Here is a 22,313-nt window from a genome sequence, read left to right on the forward strand (position 1 = left end):
AGGGTGCCAAGGGATCCAGCAGCCACTGCAGAAGCTGGCATTGATCAAACATTGATTAAACCCTGCAGGGATCACTGCTGGAGCAGCAGATTCAGCCAGGGCAGGGGGAACAGGGGGCAGCCCCAGGCAGCAGCACGTCACAGCCCCCAGCTCCCAGCAGGACCAGCAAGGGTTCACTGGCAGGGTTTGAGCTGGGCTGAAGGGATCCAGATGTGGCTGATTGTGAACACTGATTGGGAGGGATCAGTGTGATCCCCACCCAGAGATGGGCACTGCCAGGGCCATGCCAGGGCAGCTCCTGGAGCAGCAGGAACCTGCCCAGGATCCAGGCAGGATGGGCACTGCCAGGGTGATGCCAGGGCAGCTCCTGGAGCAGCAGGAACATGCCCAGGATCCAGGCAGGATGGGCCCTGAGCCTTGAGCAAGCTCCTGCAGCCCGTGTTTGTGGTGCTGTGGGGATTGGGGTTTGCAGGAGCTCTTCTCTCCTGTCAGCAGGGTAAAGAGCCTGGTTTATGGTGTTGTCACAAGGCCCTGGGGATGGGAAGGAAATTTCCACTGGCCTGTCCCTGTGGCCACACCACAGACAAGGGTCAGGCAGGAGAATCCCAGTGAGGGCACCTCTAAATGAGCCTCCACTGACCCATTGCGCCCCCAGGAGCTTCTTCCTGCAGCCAAGAGCTCTTGGCATCAGCTTATAGATACAGCCGGGATGTGGAGGGTGACAGCTGGGTCTGCCTGGCCTTGGGGGCCCCCATGGACCCCCAGACCTGTGGGACAGGGAAATACCTGCTTCAATCCCATCAGCTCACAGGGCACCGTGTCCCAGGGCCAGCTCCCAACAGGTCCATGGAACGCCCCTGTCCCATGGCCCCCAGCATGACCAGTGCTCCTTCGGGAAGAAATTGAGCTTGGGCAGAAGGAATCCAGGTTTCAGTTATTTTTGGGGTGCTTATTATGAGAGATCAATGTAACACAGATCCAGATTTCAGCTGGTCCTTCCTTGCAGCAGCTCCCATGGCACCGTGCAGGCACTGCCAGGAGCTGGGACGTCCCAGAGCCCAAAGCCCAGATCCCACAGCAGCAGGGGTGAGCCCCGGGAGCACCAGGACCCCTCCTGGCCAGGAAAGGCAGCGAGGTGGCAGATTTGGGTGCTGCTGGGTGTTCCTGGCACAGGAGCTGCCCAGGCGGTGCTACCGTGCCCGTGCTCTGCTCCCAGCACGGTGGTGGCCTCAGAGCACGGCAAGGTCACAGCCCAGAGCAAGGATTAACCCCTGTCCTTGGCTTTTAAACATTTACCACCTTAGGGAGCGGGGATGTTTGCCTGAGCCCTGCAGAGGAAATGCTCCAAATTCAGGCAACAAAGGCTTCAATTCCTGCTGAGCACGGGCCTGGAGCAGCCCTGAACAAAAGCACAGCCCTGAGGGAAGGGGTTCCCTGGGGTGGGAGCTTCAGCAGCTGCCCCGTGCCCAGAGGTGCCCCAGGATGCCAAGGGCAGAGCCCAGCTCTGAGCAGGAGATGGAATCCTCAGCACCAAGGTTTGCTCAGTGAGGCACACGGAAACTCTGCCCGTGGGAAAAGGCGTGGGGATGAGAACAGATAAATCTGTTCCTATCAGCAGACACTTATTTTTGTCCTTGTTTGGGCTTGCACCGATTTGTTAGATAAGTGACAATAGCAACTGTGTCAATTAGTACAGGAAGTGGTGGCACCAAACAAGCCAAGGCTTCCAGAAATGGTTTTTAGGAATCACAGGGAACGTTTTCCTCACCCATCCACCTGGGCAGGACAGCCAGAACACCCCAGTTTTATCCACCCCCAGTGTTTCACTCCTCTCCTCATTTCACTGTGCGGATCTGCCACCTTCCCTTTGCTTTCCCATACAAAGCAAAGCGCCCAAATGAGGCTCTGTAGAGAAAGCCAGATCTGAGGGTTGGATGACCTCCAATGTCCCTTCCAACCCAAACCATTCTGGGGCTCTAAACCCAAAGCAGCCAAACTGCAAAAAGCACTCAGGCAGACACTACAGAACATCACTGAGTGCTGTTTACACTCAGTCCCAGAATCCCAGGCTGGTTTGGGTTGGAAACTGAAACCCACCTGTGCCAGGGCCCCCCCACCCTCCCAGGGAAGAATCTCATCCTAAAATCCAATCTAAACCTCCTCTCTGCCAGTTTGAATTCATTCCCTTTTTCCTGTCACTCCATGCTCTTGAAACGCTTCGAGTGCTCTCTGTGAATTGGTGCTGGTACATTTTAAACACCAGAATTCCAGCTGGCATCTATAGAAAATTTATTCCAAAGTATTCTGGCCCTGCACAGCGTGGTGCTGCAAGGAAAGACCCCAGCAAATCCAGCACGGGGTCAGCTTTTTCAGAGAGCCATAAAGAATCAGAGCAGCTCCTCTGACACTGCCTTATCTTCCCCCATTTATCTCGGAGAGCCCCCGGGATTACACAACGGGCTGAAAGAGAACTTGCAGAATGATTTGCAGCTCGTAGCTGTGCACAGGTGAGGTGACCTCTGCCCCTCGCAGAGCCCTCTTGTGTAAGAGTTTTCCTCCCAGTCGCTGTCTCAGAGCAGATGGAAATTTCCAGGGATCCCCAGGGCGGGCTGAGTGCTGCCTGCTGCAGAGCAGGGATGGATCTGTGTCAGTCCTGCAGCCCAGGCTGGTGTTTGAGCTGGGAAAATCACCTCAAGGAGGATGAAGCCATCCAGGCCTTAATTCTGCTATTTCACATTCTTAATTCTGGTGCTTAGCATTAAAATCCACCAAGGTCCCACAGAAAGGGTGGATGCTCCTGGAACCCCAGCCCTGCACATCTTCCCTGCAATCACCTGGCCCCTGGCTCCCTGGCTGTCCTGGTTATTTCCATCCTCATAACCACATTTCCTGTGCCCCAGCAGCCCAGGCACGTGAAAACCTGTGTAAACTCGGCATGGGGAGCTGGTCACTCTGCAGAGGGGCTGAAACACCATGCACTGAGCCAGCCACTGCTTTTCCTTCAGCTCCTAAAGCTGGGCAAGCCCTGGCAGTTAAAGAATTGAACTTCCTGGAAGGCAACTTCTTGTGTCCGTCTGTGAAGAGCGAGCAGGTGATGTTCAGGGATGGGTAACCTGGATGGACACAGGTGCAGGGCAGGGGCACCACCCAAAGCAGGGATCCACAGCCAGGAGCGAGTGTGGGCAGCCAGGAGTGAGTGTGGACAGCCAGGAGCGAGTGTGGACAGCCAGGAGGAGCTCCTGGCTCCTGGTGAACAGTCAGTGGCAGGGAGCACTGCCTGCCATTGCCAGGGACACAGGCCCAGCCTCCTCCTGAGCAAAGCTTCCCATCCCATTCCCCATTCTGGGAGCCCATCCTGAGCACAGCTCCTCTCCAGCCTCTCTGGACACAATCCCTCCTTGGGGGAAAGGACACAGGTGCCCAGAGCAGCTGTGGCTGCCCCTGCATCCCTGGCAGTGCCCCAGGCCAGGCTGGACAGGGCTTGGGGCAGCCTGGGACAGTGGCAGGTGTCTCTGCCATGGCAGGGGTGGCACTGGATGGGCTTTAAAGGCTCCTTCCAGTCTGAAGCATTCTGTGACTCCCAGAGATGCATTTTGTTGCCCCATCAGTAGCAATCCCCCAGGAAGGGGCAGGCTGGAGCAGGAGGCAGAGATCCAGGGCACACACAGGGGTCAGCAGCAGCAGAAGGCAGAGCTGGAACCTCTCCTGCCTGGAAAAGCCTCCCGAGCCAGCAGCTTCCCAGCAGAGCAGCACCCTGCACACCCAAACCGTCCCCAGAGAGAGCTGAAGGGTTTATGGACCTGCTTCAGTCAGCACAGCTCTGAGCAGGGCTGCCCACCCTGTCCTCCCCCAGCTGCCAGGGAGCCAGGGTGTTCCTCCAGTGCTGCTGAGCCCTGGGGCACAAGGTGACCCCATTTCCCTCCCCAGCACTGCTGGCAGCACCAGCAGAGGCTCTGTGAGCTTTGGCAGGAGCGATTCCCCTTCTCCCAGCTGGATGCCGAGGAGCTGGGAGGGGACAGCCGGCTGCAGCAGGGCAGGGCACCCTGGTGCCTCCCATCCCAGGGCAGCAGGGATGCTGCAGGGCTGCAAACTACACAGGCACCCAAAATAGAACTGAGGAGCACCAGATCTGCCTCACGCTAGCAGAGACATTATTGCCGAACACAAAGGGATGAAATCATGACAAAAGAGACACAAAAGACTGATGGAGCCCAGGACATCCCTGCAGTGAGCTGTGCTCCAACCCTCGGAGATGAAAAGCACCAGCTCAGGGGGTGTTCCCAGGGGAACCAGCTCCAGAGGAACAATTTGGATGTTCCAGGGCAGGTACACCCCAGCTTGGCTCCCACTCACAGAGACGCTGCAGGAGGCTCAGGGAACACAGCCCCAGAGGGGGTCTGGCCAAAGTTAATTGATAGCAGAGATGGGCTGTGATGCACCTCTGAATTCCTCACTGAATTCCCAAGAAAGGGCAGGACAGGGTTGGTGCCTCTGGGCATCAGAGACTGCTCAGGAAGGTCCCTGCAGTGCAGAGGGGTTGTGGGGCTGTGCTGGGCTTTGGGTTCATTTTGAATTCCTGAAGGAAAGGTCATTTCACAGAATCCTGGAATGGTTTGGGTTGGAAGGGACCCTAAATCCCACCCAGCGCCAGCCCCTGCCATGGCAGGGACCCCTCCCACTGTCCCAGGTGCTCCCAGCCCTGTCCAGCCTGGCCTGGGGCACTGCCAGGGATCCAGGGCAGCCCCAGCTGCTCTGGGTCTGCCAGCAACTGCTTTAAAAAATACTCCTGGTGAGGCACTGGGTGAGAGGGAAAATGTGACTAAAGCAGAGAGAAACCAGTCATTTCTAGCAAGGAAGACAGGAGACAAATTATAAATACTAAACATTTATTATTTTTCTCATAGGAAGGTTGCAAGATTCAATTTCAAACAACAGGACAAGGGTTTTCATTGCTGTTGGGAGTTTGTTTTGCTTCTTTTAAGGGGGGAGAGAGAAGGAGGAACTGGTGTAAAGATACTACCAGAAGCAGTGCAAATTGAGATTCATTTCTTTCTTCAGCATGCCAGTGCTGAAACCACAAGCTAAGCCCTTCCCAGTTAAATCAAGTCTCTTTTCCAGTTTCTTGTACATCACTGAACACAGCCAGGGCCCTCCTTCTCCTCCACCCTTCCCCTGCCAGCAGTGACAGCCCTGCAGGGCAGTGGAGCCTGGAGAAGCCAACACTTCATCCAAAGGAGACCTGAACAGAACAGAAATGCACAGAATTCCCTCCTGCTCAGCCACCCCCAGCTTCCCGTCACAAGCACGTGTTACACAGCCACAAAAACACACGAGAGGCAAATCAAAGAACCCAAGAACACTTGACTTTCAGTTTGAAACTAAGGAAGGCAAACTTTGAACAGGAGTTACTGACACCTTGTGCAAGTCCACCGCAGAACGGCTGGGAACGGGAGCAAGTCCTGCCCACAGAAAATGTTCCTTGAATCCACCCAGAGGCTCCAGCCCGTCCCCAGCAGCAGCACCACGAGTGTCCCAGCCACAGCACAGGCTGGCACGTGCAAATCCATCCTCTCCATGTGCTGGCCTGAGCCCCGAGCTCCCAGGGCTCCCTCCCTGCTGCCCTCAGAAGTCGATGTTTGCCAGACCTGTGTGAAGACAAGGAGGGGTTTGGGGCAAGAAAGGAGGCTTCATTCTCACCCTCTCTGCACCTAGGTCCCTTACACACAGCAGGAAGGATGCTTTCAGAGTTATTTCATTTTTTTAATTTCACACTGGATAAAAAAGCCCTGTTGGAGATTAAGGCACACCCATGCCAGGTCCATTGGATCACCTCTGAGATCTCTGTCCTTTGTAACTGCTGAGACAGCTCAACCTCAGCACCCAAACTGTCCTTTCACTAATCCCAGCACAGAACAATGCTGAGACCCCAGAACTGGGCTATGAGCAGCTGAACTTTTGGGCCTTGGCTCCTCTAAAACAGGATGGATGTGTGCTGGAGTCACCACTTTCAGCCTGAAGAAATCCAATGCAGAACAGAGGGTTTGGAGCTCACAGCTCTGGAGGATGCAGGAGCACCAGCACAAGCAGCAGCTCTGTCACAGCAGCAGCAGCAGGGTGTTGAAGAGCTCCTTTCACCAGTTTTTATTTGAACATCTCCTTTTAGCAGCTCTGTCAGAGGCTATGCTGCCCAGCCAGGCTGCAGAGACCAAATCTATTCCCATTTGCTGAGGAAGAGTAAATCTATCTCAAGAAATAAAATCTGCTCGTGGGTACTCGGTCAGGAGCAGGGAAAGGGCAGGGAGGATGAAGGGGAGGAAATGATACCAGGGGCAGGCAGAGCTTCCCTGGAAAGCCTGAGGTCCCTGAAATTGCAGCCAGAAAGAGACAAACTGCGACTGCACCAGAGCTGTCTTTGTAATCTGGACAAATAGAGGCTGTGGCCATCCCTGCTTCAGCCAAGCAACAATTCCCCTCATTTTATCATTTCGTGAGCAGCAGCACCCAAATGCTACAGAAAGCCTAAATCAAGTCTCTCTCTTTCACAGAAATCCCAGTCCAGGAGAGACAGAATTTTAAGAACAAAAGGAACAGGTAGGAGAGCTGATTTCAGAGGGAATATTCTTCCCCAGGGAGAAAGCAGTGTGGAAAACTTCAGTGTCAGATGGCTGCAAATGGGGACAGTGCAGAGAAGCCTGGGATAAGTAATACAAATTTATTTTTGTGTTGTCAGGACACTGTGCCTTCATATACCGTGTGCCCATATGGCACTTCCCATGCATGGGATTTGTAAACCTTTCAATTAGCACTGATGGGATAAAGCAGGCAGTTATTTAAAGGAACCCACACGGCATCTTCTGGGGGAAAAGCTCCAGCTCCCCTGTGCTGGACAGGCCTTCCCCCTGGATGCCCAGAAACCCTCCAAAGGCTGTGGGGGAGCAGTGCCCAGCTGGGAGGTGCTCCCAGCCCAGGGAGGAGCAGCAGAGCCCTGGAACAGGGGGGATTTGAGGTGCACCTGGTGTAACATCCCAGCCCAGCCCTCCCTCAGGACATGCCCATGGCAGGAGCACCCCCAGGGGCTGCAGAACATTACCCAGGTCGCTGCTGTCCTTGGAAGCCCAGCAGATGCAGTAGTGCTGCATGAGCTGCTCAAACAGCTCCTTTTCATCCAGGAATTCAAGGGCTTCTATTCTGCAGGAATAAAACAAAGGTCGGGATTTGAGCTGGATTCTCAGCAGGATTTTTACTGAATTGTGCACTCCATGGGAGTGAGAACTATGGCCAGGAAGGCAGTTACCTCTCCAGGGAATAATTACAGGTATTGTCCATGGTGCCACCCCTGCCAATGTGTGGAACAAGTGACCCACAGGGCGCTTCCAACTGCTCATCCCTGGAATTCCCTGTTCCAGGACCCATCTGGGTAACTCCTGACCAATACCAGGGCTGCTGCTGAGGCTCTAAGGGGCAAAAGTTCCTCAAGGCACTCTGAGGTGTGAGCTGCTGCAGAGGAGCACTCTGGGAAAGACTTTTCTGAAGAAAAAGCACTTGCCTCACTGAGTCTGGAGGACACAGTTTACATAACCCTATTTCCTGGCATGTGGAACAAGTGCAAGGAGCTGAACAGATCCAGGGTAGCCAAAAATGCTGCAGAGAAAGCACGAGCTCTGTGTCTCCACCAGTGCCATATGGTCCCACCACACAGCCCTGTTCCTATTTAAACCACCTCTGATTTCCACTCTCACCTGTTCAGTTCCAGGCTCTGAGAAACCCCCATAGGTGAATATTCTGACCAAGGTAACTTGCTCAGCTAATTCCAACTATTAATGACTCACAGCAATTCACATTTCACATTATGTCCCTAAGAAGTTACTCCTTAAAATTTCCCACTGTTTAGCATTTAATGCAGGAATTTTAACAAAATCCAGGCAGAGGAGTGACTGTTAAACAGCCTTTAGTCCCTGCTCTGAGTTCTACAGGCCCAGCAGTCTCCCCCTCACGATTTCAACGTGTTGTGATCTAACCCCAGCCAAAATCTTCACAAGGAACATCCTGGGGACTGCAAAAACTCAACACAGCATTTCTGTGGCATCTCCCATGTGCAAATCTCTGTCAGGAGATGCCTTCTGTCACACCCAAATAAGCCATCACTACTCCCAGGCTGCTCCTGGCAGCGTTCACCCTCTGGATCATCGGTCCAGGCACGATCCTGGGGGCTCTGCAGAGCCTCAGGCTCAGGAGGGCTGTGGGGTTGTGTCCCCCGGGGCAGCACCTGGGGCAGCCTCTGTTCCACCAGGGGATCCCACATGCATGGGAAGGACCTTGGAAACGGCACCTGAGGATGACTTTGGGGTCCCCCAGTGGTACCTTTTGACATCAGCCTGTGGCAGGAAGCTGTACACCTTCATCATATCCACGGCATGGGCGTTGTCCCAGCCACTCCCCAGCAGCCGCTCCCTCTGGAAAACAAAGGGCAGCACAGCTCTCCCAGCTCTCCCAGGGATAGCACAGTCACAGCTCCTCCCTGGGGATCTCTCTGGGCACTGATGGAGCTGGCCTCTGAAGAGCTCCCAGACTCCTCCCTAAGTGTGTGCTGTGATCTCTGCAGGGCCAGGCAGGCTGGCTCTGCCCAGCAGTTCTGTGCAACCACTGACACTCAGCCAGCAAAGAGAAGCTCCGGGATGACCTAACAGTGGCCTGCCAGGACCTGAAGGAGCCAACAAGAAACACGGAGAGAGACTGTTTGCAAGGGATGGAGGGACAGAACACAGAATGGCTCCCACTGCCGGAGGGCAGGGCTGGATGGGGTATTGGGAATTGGGAATTGTTCCCTGGGGGTGGGCAGGCCCTGGCACGGGGTGCCCAGAGCAGCTGCGGCAGTGCCCAAGGCCAGGCTGGACAGGGCTTGGAGCCCCCTGGGACAGTGAGAGGTGTCTCTGCCATGGCAGGGGTGGCACTGGATGAGCTCCACAGTCCCTTCCAACCCAAACCATTCCAGATTCCACGGTAATAGGGCCAGCAAAGGGCTCAGTGCCCGTCCCCCCGGCCCTGGTCCCTGCTGAGCCCCAGGGCACACTCAGAACGCACAGCCAGGTTAGCAAAGCCCAGGGCCAGCCCTGTGCCCCTCACCTGCGAGTCCAGGGAGCTGCAGAGCTCCACCCCAGCCAGGTTGCAGTGCCGGCGCTGCAGGTTCTCGATCATGATCTGCCCGAAGCGGTCCCTCATGTTCACCTGGGGACACACGGACACAGCAGTGCTCCCTGCCCACCCGGCACAGCCTGCCAAACCCTGGCACTGCCCAGGGCACAAAATGCCAGCTCCCAGCAGCCCTCAGTGCCCAGGAGCAGCCCAGTGCCAGGGGGACAGTGCCCCTGCCCCAGGGACACCGGGGCTGGCAGCACAGCTGCCTCAGCCTCAGCTCCCAGCACTCTGGTTCAGCTCTCCAGCAGCCACTGACAGCTTGGAAGATGCTGTCACTAATTCCTGGAGCCACCTAGTCCCCCTGAGGCAGTGTTTTACTTCCACAGGAGAACCAGAGTTCATGCTGATGTGATTTTTGCTCCACTTTGCCAAAGAACACAGAGGTAATTATGTAATGTTATACAGCCAGAGCCAGCACTCAGCATCGGTTCTTTTTGCTCTGCTTTAGCTAAATCAATATTCTATGGTTTTTTCCACGTATGGATTAAGTCTCAATTATTTTGCTTCAACATACTTCAGAAACTGTCTTTCAGAATAGCTGTATTTTCTCTACAATGAGCTAACCAAGCTACAAGTTAAAACACATTACTCCAGAAATTCAGCAGAAACTGCTGTTTCTACAAAAGGACGTGGCCCACTCTCACTCCTCAACAACTCCCACCCACGAGAGCAATTTTAGTGACAACAATGCAGGTCTAAAAATGCCCCTTTGGTTTTACCTGCTCATAATTGATAACCATGGCCACGGGGAAGGTGCTTGCTGCCCACTTGAGCAGGCTTGCAGACTGCTGGGGGGTCATGTAAACCAGCACACACTCAGCCACCAGCAGCGTTGGCAAACTGTAAAACAAAACCACAGCAGAACATGATTTCCAGCACAGGAACAAGAAAAATCTGCTAAGGATTGTGAGCAAGCAAGTCACTCCATGTCTGCACAATTTCCTGAAAGAGCTCCATCTTTTATGAACTAGACACTGAAAACTGAATGAAATCTCTTCATCACATTGACTCAAACTGGGCTCTCTGGCAGCTGTGAATCAATGAACCACAGAGACTCCTGTGAACCAGAGATTTTAGGGATCTATCTCCCCAAAAGTCAGCCCTGAGCACAGAACATTGTGCATTCTGTACGTCCTCTCTGACAGCAGGAACTGGGGCTTGTTAAAATTCCCTTTGCAGCACAACTGTGCCCTGTACACACAGCTCACAGTCTTGTAGAGATCAGTGAAATCAAGCATTAATTACAAATAGAAAAAAAAGAAGTTTTCTCTTTGAAAGAAGTTCTAGGAAGAATTTTAATTAGACAAATTTGTTCAGTATCTGTAAAACAATCTTCACATATTATTATCTAACAAAATGTAATCCATAGTTTGCACGTTGCCTCTTCCCCCTCCATCCACAAAAGAACAAAAATAGACATCTACACAAGTGATTTTCTTCACAATTATTGAGTTTGCTTTTAATTGCTGGAATGAAAGGGGAAAAAAAGTCACTAGAAGCAGGAGAAATTCCACAAGGAGCAGCAATGTAGGCAAGCAAGGCAACATTTCAGAGGATGGAAGTGTAAAGAATTAAATGGCAATTTGATGCATTCTGCTTCCCCATATGCTCTCTCCCACCCAGCCAGATCTCTGCTATTTATATTGCTTCCATTTGAAAGGTCTGTCCATCATCCACACAAAAACTCAACTCCTGCACCCCCAAAGCCTCATGTTGAACAAGAGAACCCCAGAGGAGCTCTGGGACTCAGATCCCAAGGACGCCACTGCAGCCCCACCAAAACGTTTAGGAAACAACAGGGGTTTGAGAGGAGGCCACAGAAAAGAACTACAGAGCTAAAACTCAGAAATCACAGAATGCTGGAATGGTTTGGGTTGGGGGGGATCACAGAGATCACCCAGTGCCACCCCTGCCATGGCAGGGACGCCTGCCACTGTCCCAGCTCCAAGCCAATCCAGCCTGGCCCTGGACTTCCACAAGCCTGCACTTAAAAACCCACAAAAAGCCAATGAAACCCCAGTGATCTTACTGTATATCCAAGCTGTGTTTCCTTAGCTTCTCCTCCAGATCTGAGGAGGAACGGAGGTCTGCCCCTACTATGGAATATCGACTGGAGTCCAGGCTGTGGGAATCTGCAAGGAAATGTGGAGAGACCAACGTTACAAGTGAGGGATGTGGAGTTACCAATCAAAAACAGTGCCCAGGAGCACAGGAACTGGGAGCCCAAGTTTGCTCTGTTACACCAAACTGTGAGCAGCAAGCTCTTCTTTTCAAGCCATGAATTCCCCTCCTGGTTGTGTTTTGCAGGGCTCCATCACCAGCAGACCCTGCACCGAGCCTCCTCTGCCTCTGCAGCCACGCTGAAGCAGAGAGGTTAGCCCAGCTGTTACCATGGTTTCCAGGAATGCAGAGAGAAGGAAAATGGCAAGATTAAAGGCAGGGTTTTGTTTTGTTTGGGGAGTCTTCTTAGATGGCCCGATGTATGTACACAGGAACTACATAAAAGTACATCAATTTCTGAAAAGCCAAGCTAAGTGGCAATATATCAAATATTAACAACAGATATAGCAATATAAATTAACTGCATATGTAGTTATGTAATAAATATGGGGAGCAGCCAGAGACCTGGGGCCAAAAAAGAGATATCATTTAGCCTTTTGGTATGATTTAGTGGTGGCATTTAGGGAAAGAGTCAAATGACAGAAGGTATTCTGATTTTGCTGATATTCTCCTGGGATACAACAGGATCCTGTGGTGCTCCCCAGCACAAAGGAGGGACAAATCCAGAGTCCAAGGAGCCTCCTGCCATCAGTGACTCTGACACCCAGCAGCAAGGAGTGCACCCAGAGGAGCCCAGTGCCCACAGGAGGCACTTCCCAAGTGCTCCAGCAAACCCAGCCAGAGCCAAAGTCCTGCACAATACTGGGATGGCTCTGGAGGGGACTCCAGGCCTCCCTGGGCAGCCCCTTCCAGTGCCTGGCCACCCTTTCCATGGAGAAATTCCTCCTGATGTCCAGCCTGAGCTCCCCTGGCACAGCTGGAGTGAGCAGAGAAGTGGCTGAAGGGGCAGGATGAAAGGGGTTTCCATTTCAGGAACAAAACAACTGGGAACAAGTGTGGGTTTCCCCAGTTATTCCAACACGCAGTGACCAAACATCCCAGAGGATGCACCTCTGCTTTTCAAGTGACCCACCCCTGAAGTGGCACTAGCAAGGAAAATAGCTGCCATTCCAGCAACACTTGGGAGCAGATCCAGGAATCAGAAACAGTTCAGAAAGAGAGTTACAAGGGAAGAAAAGAGAAAAAAAAAACTTGTGCGGCATGTTGAATGATTCAACATTTTGAGTCAAGGCTTTTTCCATGTGCATGTTCTGTAATAGCTTTACTACTTCCCACACCCTTCTATTTAAGTGATTACATCAAGGCCATGATAATGGCATCAAAAAAAGCCACCCAAAAACCCCACCACACACAGGGAAGTGTTTAAATAGGGACTGGTTTCTGTCCATGGATACGGCACAGCGAGCGTCAGCCACCACAATTAGTAGGGAATGAATGCCAGCTCCCTGTCCGGCTTCGGAGGCTGGGTCACACAAATACCTCAATAAAGAACAGAAATAAAAGCCAGAAATAAACCACAAAACTTTTTAAGTGAACCAGAAGAGAAGGAGCACAAACACTTCAAGGTGGAAGTAAATGTGCCTTGCTCACAGCTCACTGATTTGAGCATTTTTATCATAAAACCTGAATTGGTTTGGGTTGGAAGGGACCATAGAGACCATCCAGTGCCACCCCTGCCATGGGCAGGGACACCTTCCACTGTCCCAGGGTGCTCCAGCCTGGCCTTGGGCACTGCCAGGGATCCAGGGGCAGCCCCAGCTGCTCTGGGCACCCTGTGCCAGGTCCTGCCCCCCCTGCCATGGAAGGATTTCTCCTCAGCATCTCACCTAAATTTCCCCCTTTTCACTCTGATCACACTTAACTAGGCAAACTTCAACTGCTCCATCACCTCCCCTTAGGAGCAAACACACAGTGAGTGCAGCTGGAACTGCCACTGTCCCCAGCCTGGAGGCCACAATCCATCCACAAACACCCCAAAAACTGCTGGGACACGGTCTGGCACCAACTCCTACCTCCCTGCAGAGCGGGGGTTCCTGGGGCTGTGCAGGGCAGGGCTGCACTGGGATGTCCCTGCGGGTCCCTTCCCACTCAGGGTGTTCTGTGAACTATGAAGTGAGCAGTGTGCTGCCCAAGGCTGCGCAGCCTTGCTGCAAATGGATTTGACAATTCCTGCCCATGCACAGGGCAGCTGGAAAAGGAAAAGCCAGGTCCAGCTTGGCAGCACGGTCACATGCTCCCCATTGATTTCTTCTGAGGAACAAGAGTTTGTTTTACCTGAATTGATTCTGTGCGTGTGTTCAAACCCCTCTGCTCATTCTTACTGCAGTGCTGTGACTCAGGCCAGCTGCCCTACTGCTGGCACAGCCAGTGATATTTGGTGGCTTAAACCACTACAAATCCCATACTCCAGGCACTAACTCCCACCAGGCACCACCACCAAAACCTGCTGTTTTTTAGAGAGGTTGTTTGGCTGGGTGCTCTCCTCTAGAGCTGCCCTGGGGATCTGTGTGATGCTCACCCTCAGCCATGTACAAAGATTCTCTCTGTGCTTGGCTGAAAGGAAGGTTTGAGAAACACCAAACTCAGATTTAACTGGAGAACTACAAGGGAGGGGATGGGGAAGGGGGGAAAGACAAGCAGCCAGGGCACAGGTTCAGCTCTCCAGGGATGATCAACAGAGAATGTTCTGCCCTGGGCACACACTGTGTGGTTATTGTCCAGGCTCTGGCACACAGGAACACAAGTGGTTCAGATTTCTCAGGCACAGAACAAGACAAGCTTGTAGTAACTGAGTAGTAGCAGCTTATAGCTGCCTTTTGACCTGACCACGTTGAATCTTTTCTTCCCAGCTGTGTTAGGAGCAGTAGCTGCTGTGCTGGAGGGAGGCCCCAGGCCCTGCCTGCTGTCCTGACCCAGCTGTGGGGCAGCCCTGCAGCCCCCAGGCACACCAAGCTCTTCCTCTGCCACAACAACTCAGCTCCCTCCTCTTACTCCCTTCTCACATTAGTGCAACAATTTCCTGGAGCTTTTCCAAGAGGCAGCATGCAGGATACTATTGACTCCCAGTGATTTCATTAGGATGCTCATGCTAAGGTATCTGTGCAGCTTTACAGAGCAGCAGCCCCTGCAGCCTGCTCTGCACGCTGCTCTGCCCAGCTGCAGCTTCATCCAGCAGCCCAGCAGGCACTGCCACACTCCCAGCTTGTGCTGGAAGGCCAGGGTGAGCCCTGCAAGCCCCCTGGCACCTACACTGGCCACAAGAAAGTCTGGGGATGCAGGGAAGCTGGAAGAACCAAGTGCCCAAGCTGGCCCAGACAGGGCAGGAGGGGTGAGAGGCACACAAAGGAACAGCCATGGCATGACAGCATCAGGGTGAGCAGAGAGAGGGCCCGAGTGGTGCCACTCCATAGCAGCACAACTCAAACCAAGGTTCCAAACAGCCTAAACAAACCATTCCTGGTGTACAGAGCCAGCAGTGTGACTGAGGCAGGGGGCAGGCACAGGGAGGGACAGGATTCCAAAACCCTGAGTAACCTTTCCCCACCTGGCAATGCTGCTCCCTGTGCCAGTGGTAATCCCACAACACTGCAGGTCTAACACCCGTACCAGCTCAGACCAGAGGTCTCCCTAGGATGATCCCACCCTTCCAGAGGCCAACAGCAGCTCCCAAGGGAAAGGTCAAAGAGAGGAAACATCTACTAACACTGGCACCTAAGTTGTTTTCCAGCTTTTTCTCAGAAGTACTTAGAATTGCTTTGTATTTCTGGACCATTACTGAGCTCATGCTTTCATCCATCTATTTATTCTAATACCCAGATCCTGCAGGAAGGCAGCAATAATCATTTACATGTGAGGCACAAACTGTTTTCCCCCCTATGTGCATCACTTTCTATTAATCCACATTGAAATCATCATCAAGTCACTAATTTCACAAGATACTTCTACAGTTCTTTACCACTCTTCAGAGTTTGGATTTGCCAACAAGCTGCCACTTACTAATCACTATTTTCCCAATTTTTTCTTAGTGTTGAACAACAACATACCCTCAAGCACAGCTCTCCCTCTCCTCCATAACAAAAATGAACAACATATGCTCGCCCTCCATCCCAGCTCCTCATCCATATGAGAACCATTCCCTCCCCACAACCACTGCGCCATTTCTCTGGCACAGGACACAGTCAAAACACGTTCCTGAAATCCAGGCACTGTTCTGGTGTCCTTTTCCAACAGCTGTGTTGATTTAGAGAACTTCAACAGAGCTGGGAAGCACAACTTACCTTTGCAAAGGCCACGGGGGCTCCTTCCCAACACATCCTATGAATTCTGTGTTCCACTAAGGCTGTCTGTTAGAGCTCCCATGACTTGTTCACTAGAGACATCAGTCCTGCTGCCCTGGGGCTCCCTGGATCCCCTCTGGAGCCATGTGAGGCACAGCCACAACCTCCCAGCTGGAGTTTTAAATGACAGGGCACAGACCAAGCAGCAGCTCAGTAAACTCCTTGTCAAGTCCCTTTAGACCTGTAAGAGCTCTCTGCTCACCTGTTTGATTTATCCACTTATTCCAGCACCCCTTCTGCTGGCACTTCCCTTAACTGACCCTAAACCAGAGTTCCCAGGGCTCTCACTGGATCTCCTGTGGCTGGGGGCAGCTCAAGCTGGAGTTCCACAGCCCTTCCACCACCTCCCCACGTCCTGGGCACTGCTACACCCCACAGATCGCAGTGCAGCAGAGCCTCCACCAGCCAGGAGCAGGCTGAGACTGAAGCTGGGACACCCAGGCCTGAGCAGGACGCAGGGGAGCAAGCAGCTCCAGAGAAACCAGTCCCACCAGTACAGCCCAGTGCAGTGGGAACTGCTGTACAAACTGCACAGTGCAGGCTGACAGCCCTGCAGGGGTCCTGCTGCTCCAGATGCACCTGCAGCTCCTCAGGAACACAAACCCAGAGCCTTGGGACTGTGGAACAGGCCAGTAACAGCCCCAGTGCAGGCTGACAGCCCTGCAGGGGTCCTGCTGCTCCAGATGCACCTGCAGCTCCTCAGGAACACAAACCCAGAGCCTTGGGACTGTGGAACAGGCCAGTAACAGCCCCAGGTTCCAGCAGTGCAGGCTGACAGCCCTGCAGGGGTCCTGCTGCTCCAGATGCACCTGCAGCTCATTGGGAACACAAACCCAGCCCCTGGCACGGACCCAGGGCTGCCTTGGCACAGTGCAGGTGCAGCAGATCCCCCTGGGGCCAGGTGTGCCCCAGCAGGGCCTGCTGCAAGCCAGGGGTCCCCAGGAGCCCTGTTCTGACCTGGGGCTCTGGAGGCCTGAGGGGCCAAGGAGAACTCTGCCCTTGGAAGGACATCTGCAGGGAAGGGAAGGGCAATAACAGCAATGAAACCTGCAGAATGTGCCCAGAGCCTGGGCTAGAGCTGTGCCCAGGGAAGGGCACAGTGGTCCCAGCAGGCTGTGCCAGGCTCACACTGCTCACACAGAGCAGGTGAGGGGGCATGCAGGGCATTGCTGCCCCTCCTGACCTGTCCCAGGCAGCTGCTACAGCTCAGCACCTGCACTGAGAACATCAACTCAATGGAACCCGGGGAATTTTCCACAGGTAAAACGGTTTTCAAGTGCAGTCCCGACACAAACACACAATTATAGAATGACTTGGGCTGGGAGGGACCTTGGAGATCATCCAGTGCCACCCCTGCCATGGCAGGGACACCTGCCACTGTCCCAGGGGGCTCCGAGCCCTGCCCAGGGATGGGAGCCCACAGCCGTCTGCTCCCTAATGAGGGTACAAACCAAGAGCCACACCACAGCACACCACCTGAAATTGTTATCCTTTTAACGCTAAAATGTAACAAACAGCACTGGCTCATGGGCCTGGACTGTGCAGGCTGTGTTTCTGCTGTGAAAACTCTGCTAAATGTAAAGATTTGTGCTCTTAATGAGACAGAAAGCAGATAAACACTCAACAGATATTTTAATCCAGTATCCATGCCTCTCTGTAGCACTTTTTTCCTTTCCTGTGACAGAAAAGGAGCTACATATGAGAGAAAAAGAAAAAACCCAACAACTTTCTGCCAGAATAAAACCACTTAAAGAGAAGACATTTCTAACATGACACAGAACAAATGGGCAGGAGTCTGTAAGAGAAGAAAAAAGCCTCTTTTCTCTCCCAATTCTCTGTCCAAACAGCATTTCAAACATTAAAAGCCTGCCCACATAGCAGAACAAAATGATCAGAAAAGTTTTAAAAGTGCTGCAGTACATCACTGACTGAGTTTGAAGATGACTCACCTATTAGAAGAGAGTCCCCTGAATGGGATTCCATAATTGGTTTTGACAGGGGAGGTTTTGATCTGTGGGAAGAAGGAAGAAGCATCTCAGAGCAGTTAAGCCTGTTGAACAGTGTGCTTACAGCTTTTTTCTTAACATATATATATGTGTGTGTGTGTGTGTGTGTGTGTGTCAAAAGCAGCTGAGGGAATATCTCTGCCCTCTGCTGGAAAGGAAAACCTTTGCAAGCCTGGTGAAGTTGGAGCTGACTTTTATACCCAATTTCTTTAATTCTGAGAGAACCTTTCAAGAGAAACCCAGGCAGTCTGTAACGAGCCCTCAATAACCCCTGATGGATTCATTCCAACAGGACATTCCTGGCTGTCCTGCTTCCAACTGAACAGGCACATCTGGGAATTCAGTGCTGTCCTCAACCTAAGAGAAGATTCCACCACCTCTGATTGCCAGGACACTGTCCCTGCCACACAGCAAGCTCTGCTTGGCTCCCCAGAGCTTTCACCCACCCCTTCTGCAGCCTGGGACAGTGGCTGCAGAGCCTGCCTGCACAATGAGCCTTTATTCCACATGCAGTCCTGGAATGGTTTGGGAAACCACCTCAAAGCCCACCCAGTGCCAGCCCTGCCATGGCAGGGACACCTCCCACTGTCCCAGGTGCTCCAGCCCCAACATCCAGCCTGGCCTTGGGCACTGCCAGGGATCCAGGGGCAGCCCCAGCTGCTCTGGGCACCTGTGCCAGGCCCTGCCCACCCTCACACCCCAGAACATGAAGAGTTTCTCAGCAGAGATGAAATAATGGCCCTGACTGACAGGCAGTCTCCACAGCGGAACACAGACTTACTTGATATTATGTATTTTTCTTGCAACGATCATTGGGAAATCCACTTCAAAGTATTTCCTAGGGAGAAGATTTTCATCCTGGGAATTGCAGGAAGACACTAGAATTAGGGAGACTCAAGTTTCACATGCACAGGACAAGACAGAACCTCAAATCCTGAACAGTTCTGGTTTGGCTTACAGTGCCATTTGTAACAGTGCTGTAACAGTGTCCCACAGCTTAAATCCCAACAAAAAGCAGCTGAGAGACGTTAGAATGCCCTCTAAGAGCTAAAGAAATTATTTAACACTTGATGTAATCACAGAAGCATAGATGACATGGGAGGGGACCCCTGGAGTTCACCCAGTGCAAGCCCTGCCCAGGCAGGGTCACCCGGAGCAGGCGACAGGAACGTGTCCAGGGGGGGCTGGGATGTCACCTGAGAGGAGAAGGACTCTGACCCCAGCCACAGACACTGAAACACACCCTGCAGCCTGTGCTGGGGCTGTGGGAGAGCACACACAGCACGCTGCCACAGCATGTACCAGCACTGGCAGCACAGCATTGGCAGCACAGCCTTCCAGGGAAGAACAGGAAGGTTTTGCACAGGCTCACCCACACAGGGACCACACTGCAGCTCTCCCCCAGCCCACAGCCAGAGCACAGGCACACCAGCCTGCCTGGACTACAAAAGAGAGAAAAGCTCTTCATTCCATGCTGGCAGGGTTTCCCAGCCTGCTGGAGAAGCTGTGCCAAGCCTGTCCCTTGCAGCAGCCCCGTTGTGATGGATGCTGCTGCCCGTGCTGGCTGTCACCCCGTGGCTGTCTGAGATGAAACCAGCACTCAACACTCCAGGAACTGCCTCCCAGCTTCTGCTCATTCATTGCACCACACCTGCTCTCTGCAAGGACAAAGAACTGGCATTACAGGCCCCACTTCAGCTCTTAAAATCACTGTTACCAAAACAGTATATGGGCAGAGCTTTTGCAGAAATGCAGGTAAGAGAAAAGCTTCACATCTCGGGAAAAAAAAATTAGAATTGTCTCCTTTCCACTGATGGAATACAATAAATTGTGACCAAGCAAAATGCTCCTCAGGCTTCCCTCCAGAACCCAAATTTACCCATGTAAATGCTAATGGGAAGACAATTCACTCAGAGGTGTGTTCACCCAGAATGATACCATCAAACAACACCTGAGTAACTGAATTTCCATGAATTACACACACACAAACACTCTTACATATGGAGCAGGCTGCCCGGAGCAGCTGGGGCTGTCCCAGGCCAGGCTGGGCAGGGCTGGGAGCAGCCTGGGACAGAGGAAGGTGTCCCTGCCCAGGACAGCAGTGGCACTGGGTGATTTTTCAGATCCCTTCCAATCCAAACCACTCTGTGATTCCATGATTTACATAAATAAACCCATAACTGGAATCCCAGGGGACGTGGGGAAAGTGTGGCAGCAGGTCAGAGAGTGCTCCTGCCCCTGCCCTCGTCCCTGGAGAGCTGCAGGGTCCAGTCCTGATCCCCACGAAACACAAGGAGCTGCTGGAGAGGGTCCAGCAGAGGCCACAGAGATGATTTGGGGTCTGGAGCATCTCTGTGATGTGGAGAGACTGCAGGAGCTGGGCCTGGTTAGTCTGGAGAAGGGAAGGCTGAGAGGGGATCCCATCAATCCATACAAATCCCTCCCAGGGGTGTCAGAGGATGCTGCCAGACTCTGTTCGGTGACAGGATGAGGAGCAGTGCCCAGAAACTTAAACCACAACAAGTTCCACCTTAACATGAGGAAGAACCTCTTTCCATGACAGAGGACAGAGCAGAGCCCTGACATGGCAGAGCCCAGGGAGGGTGTGGAGCCTCCCTCACGAGACATCCCAAACCCACCCGGACACGTTCCTGTGTCACCTGCCCCAGGTGACCCTGCCTGGCCAGGGGCTGCACTGGATGATCCCCAGCGGTCCCTTCCCAGCCCAGCTACTGTGGGCCTGTGTGGGAGCTGCTGCTGTGCTGCCCTGTGGCACAGAGCCAGGCTGCAGAGCCCAGGCCAGCCCCCAGGGCTCCCCCAGCCCCTGCAGCCCTCGTTACCTTCAGCCTCCAGAACAGGGTGTCCATGCCAGCCCCAAGGTTGACAATCTGAGAGTTGCATTGTGTCTTCTGCAGGAAAGCCTTGATCAGGTAACTGACCCCGTGCACTCGAGCATAATAGCCTGCAGCACACACAGAGCTGGGAGTCACCCCTGGCACACAACTCCCCATGGCTAGCACTCATGCAGGTCCCCAGGCACTCTGCAGGGACAATAATGCCCTCTTTTTAACTACCTAAGGGCTTCTGTTTTCCTTTTTTAGTTACAAACAAAACCCCATGCACTGATGAAAACCCAACTGCTTGGGTAAATAGAAGTTTTAGCCAAGTTTCACCTCAAGCAGAGCAGAATAATTCTGCACTTGCAGGGACCCAACTGTCCTGGGTCAAACCAACATTTCTGACTGCTTTGAGGAGATCTCTACACTGGGACATGCAGAGACAGCGCACTCAGAACTCAGAAAGCAAAGGAAGAGAGTTTTGACTCACAGATTGATATTTCAAAGATCAGACACAGCACGGGTGGAATTACTGCTGTGAAGAAACCTCCTCTCACTCTCTCACATACTCCCTCCCCCCAGCTCCCAGGGTGCAGAGGTGTTGTCAGGACAGGTGAGGTGTTCCCATCCCTGTTCCAACTTGCCTCTGTTGATCTCAGGTGCCTTCCTTTCTTTGGCTTGTCTCACAAAATGCTGGATGTAAGGGTCCTTCCAGTAGCCAACACTCACAGCAAACCTGCGCAGCAGCAGGGAAAAGAGAGAATTATGAAATAAGGCCCCCAAAATTTACCCTGAAAGATACACACGATGGAAAGGTCCCTCTGCCCTGGGTGTGCACATGCAGACACCGTTTAAAAATCTGTTCCATGTGTGGAACTACTTGAATTAAGAGATTATATAAAGTTTAGTTAGAAATTTTAGCTGCTACCACATTCAACAAGCATCCTTTTAATGGTCTCTCCACTATTGGACAGAATTTTGTGAGCAAAGACCCAAATCTCAAATATTCCCTCCTGGGGGGCCCAGAAGATGAATTGTCTGTCTGGAGCACCTCAGGCACACAAATGAAGCTTCACTTCTACCTGCTGTATATGACAAGGTGTTTGCACTGATTCCCGAGCTGCTATATCAGTTACAGTAAAACAGTTCTCTTTAACAGAACTTATGGCTTTTACAAGTGATTCCCCAGGGAAAACTCTCCACCCCACAAACGCTCTGCTGCTCTAAAGCCCACAAGGGCAGCCCGACCAAGAGAGAGGCTCAATTCACACAGCAGGGCAGTGACACCCATCCCCTGCCGGCGCCCATCCCGGCGGGAGCGGGAAGGAGATGGAAAAGCGCCAGGCGGGTTCTGGCTCAGCGATCAGACACCGCCAGCCACGGCAGCACTGCAGCCGCCTCAGCACGGGCCCGCCGGGCTTCGGAGCACCAGGGGCAGCTCGGGCCGCACCGCGGGTCCCGGACATCCCGCGGCTCACCGGGGCTTCCCCCGCGGGACCAGCTCCGAGCGTGACCGGAGCCCAGGGCGCACGCACAGAGCCCGGTACCGGGACGGGACCGCTCCCGCTCTGCTCTCCCGGGAGCCGCCCGAGCCTCGCCCGCCCACTGCCCAGCCCCGCCGCGGGGAACACCGGCCCGGCTCGGCAAAGCCCAGCCCGGCTCCGGTACCGTTTGCAGACGGACGCGTCCTCGCAGGTGCCCCGCACCGCCTCGTCCGCCTCGTCGGGGCCGGTGGCGGCCGCCATGGAGCGCGCGGGGCCCGGCCGCTGCCACCGCCCCTGCGGCCCGCCCCCCGCCGCCGCTCATTGGGCAGCCCC

At 53.3% G+C, this 22,313-nt stretch overlaps 1 protein-coding gene across 1 annotated transcript; it reads right to left on the bottom strand.

The window, feature by feature from the left end:
- Positions 1-4,869: 4,869 nt before the first annotated feature.
- On the bottom strand, positions 4,870-22,270 carry LCMT1 (leucine carboxyl methyltransferase 1). The gene is made up of 11 exons (XM_030958036.1): positions 22,165-22,270; positions 21,141-21,232; positions 20,500-20,621; positions 18,441-18,517; positions 17,603-17,664; positions 11,225-11,327; positions 9,915-10,035; positions 9,124-9,225; positions 8,362-8,453; positions 7,091-7,188; positions 4,870-5,645 (listed from the first exon to the last, which is right to left on the bottom strand). Exons 1-11 carry the CDS (start codon positions 22,239-22,241, stop codon positions 5,623-5,625), a joined length of 969 nt encoding a protein of 322 aa, XP_030813896.1. The 5' UTR covers positions 22,242-22,270; the 3' UTR covers positions 4,870-5,622.
- Between the last annotated feature and the right edge of the window lie 43 nt (positions 22,271-22,313).

Source organism: Camarhynchus parvulus, chromosome 14 (assembly GCF_901933205.1).
Source record: "Camarhynchus parvulus chromosome 14, STF_HiC, whole genome shotgun sequence".
Lineage (NCBI taxonomy): Eukaryota > Metazoa > Chordata > Aves > Passeriformes > Thraupidae > Camarhynchus > Camarhynchus parvulus.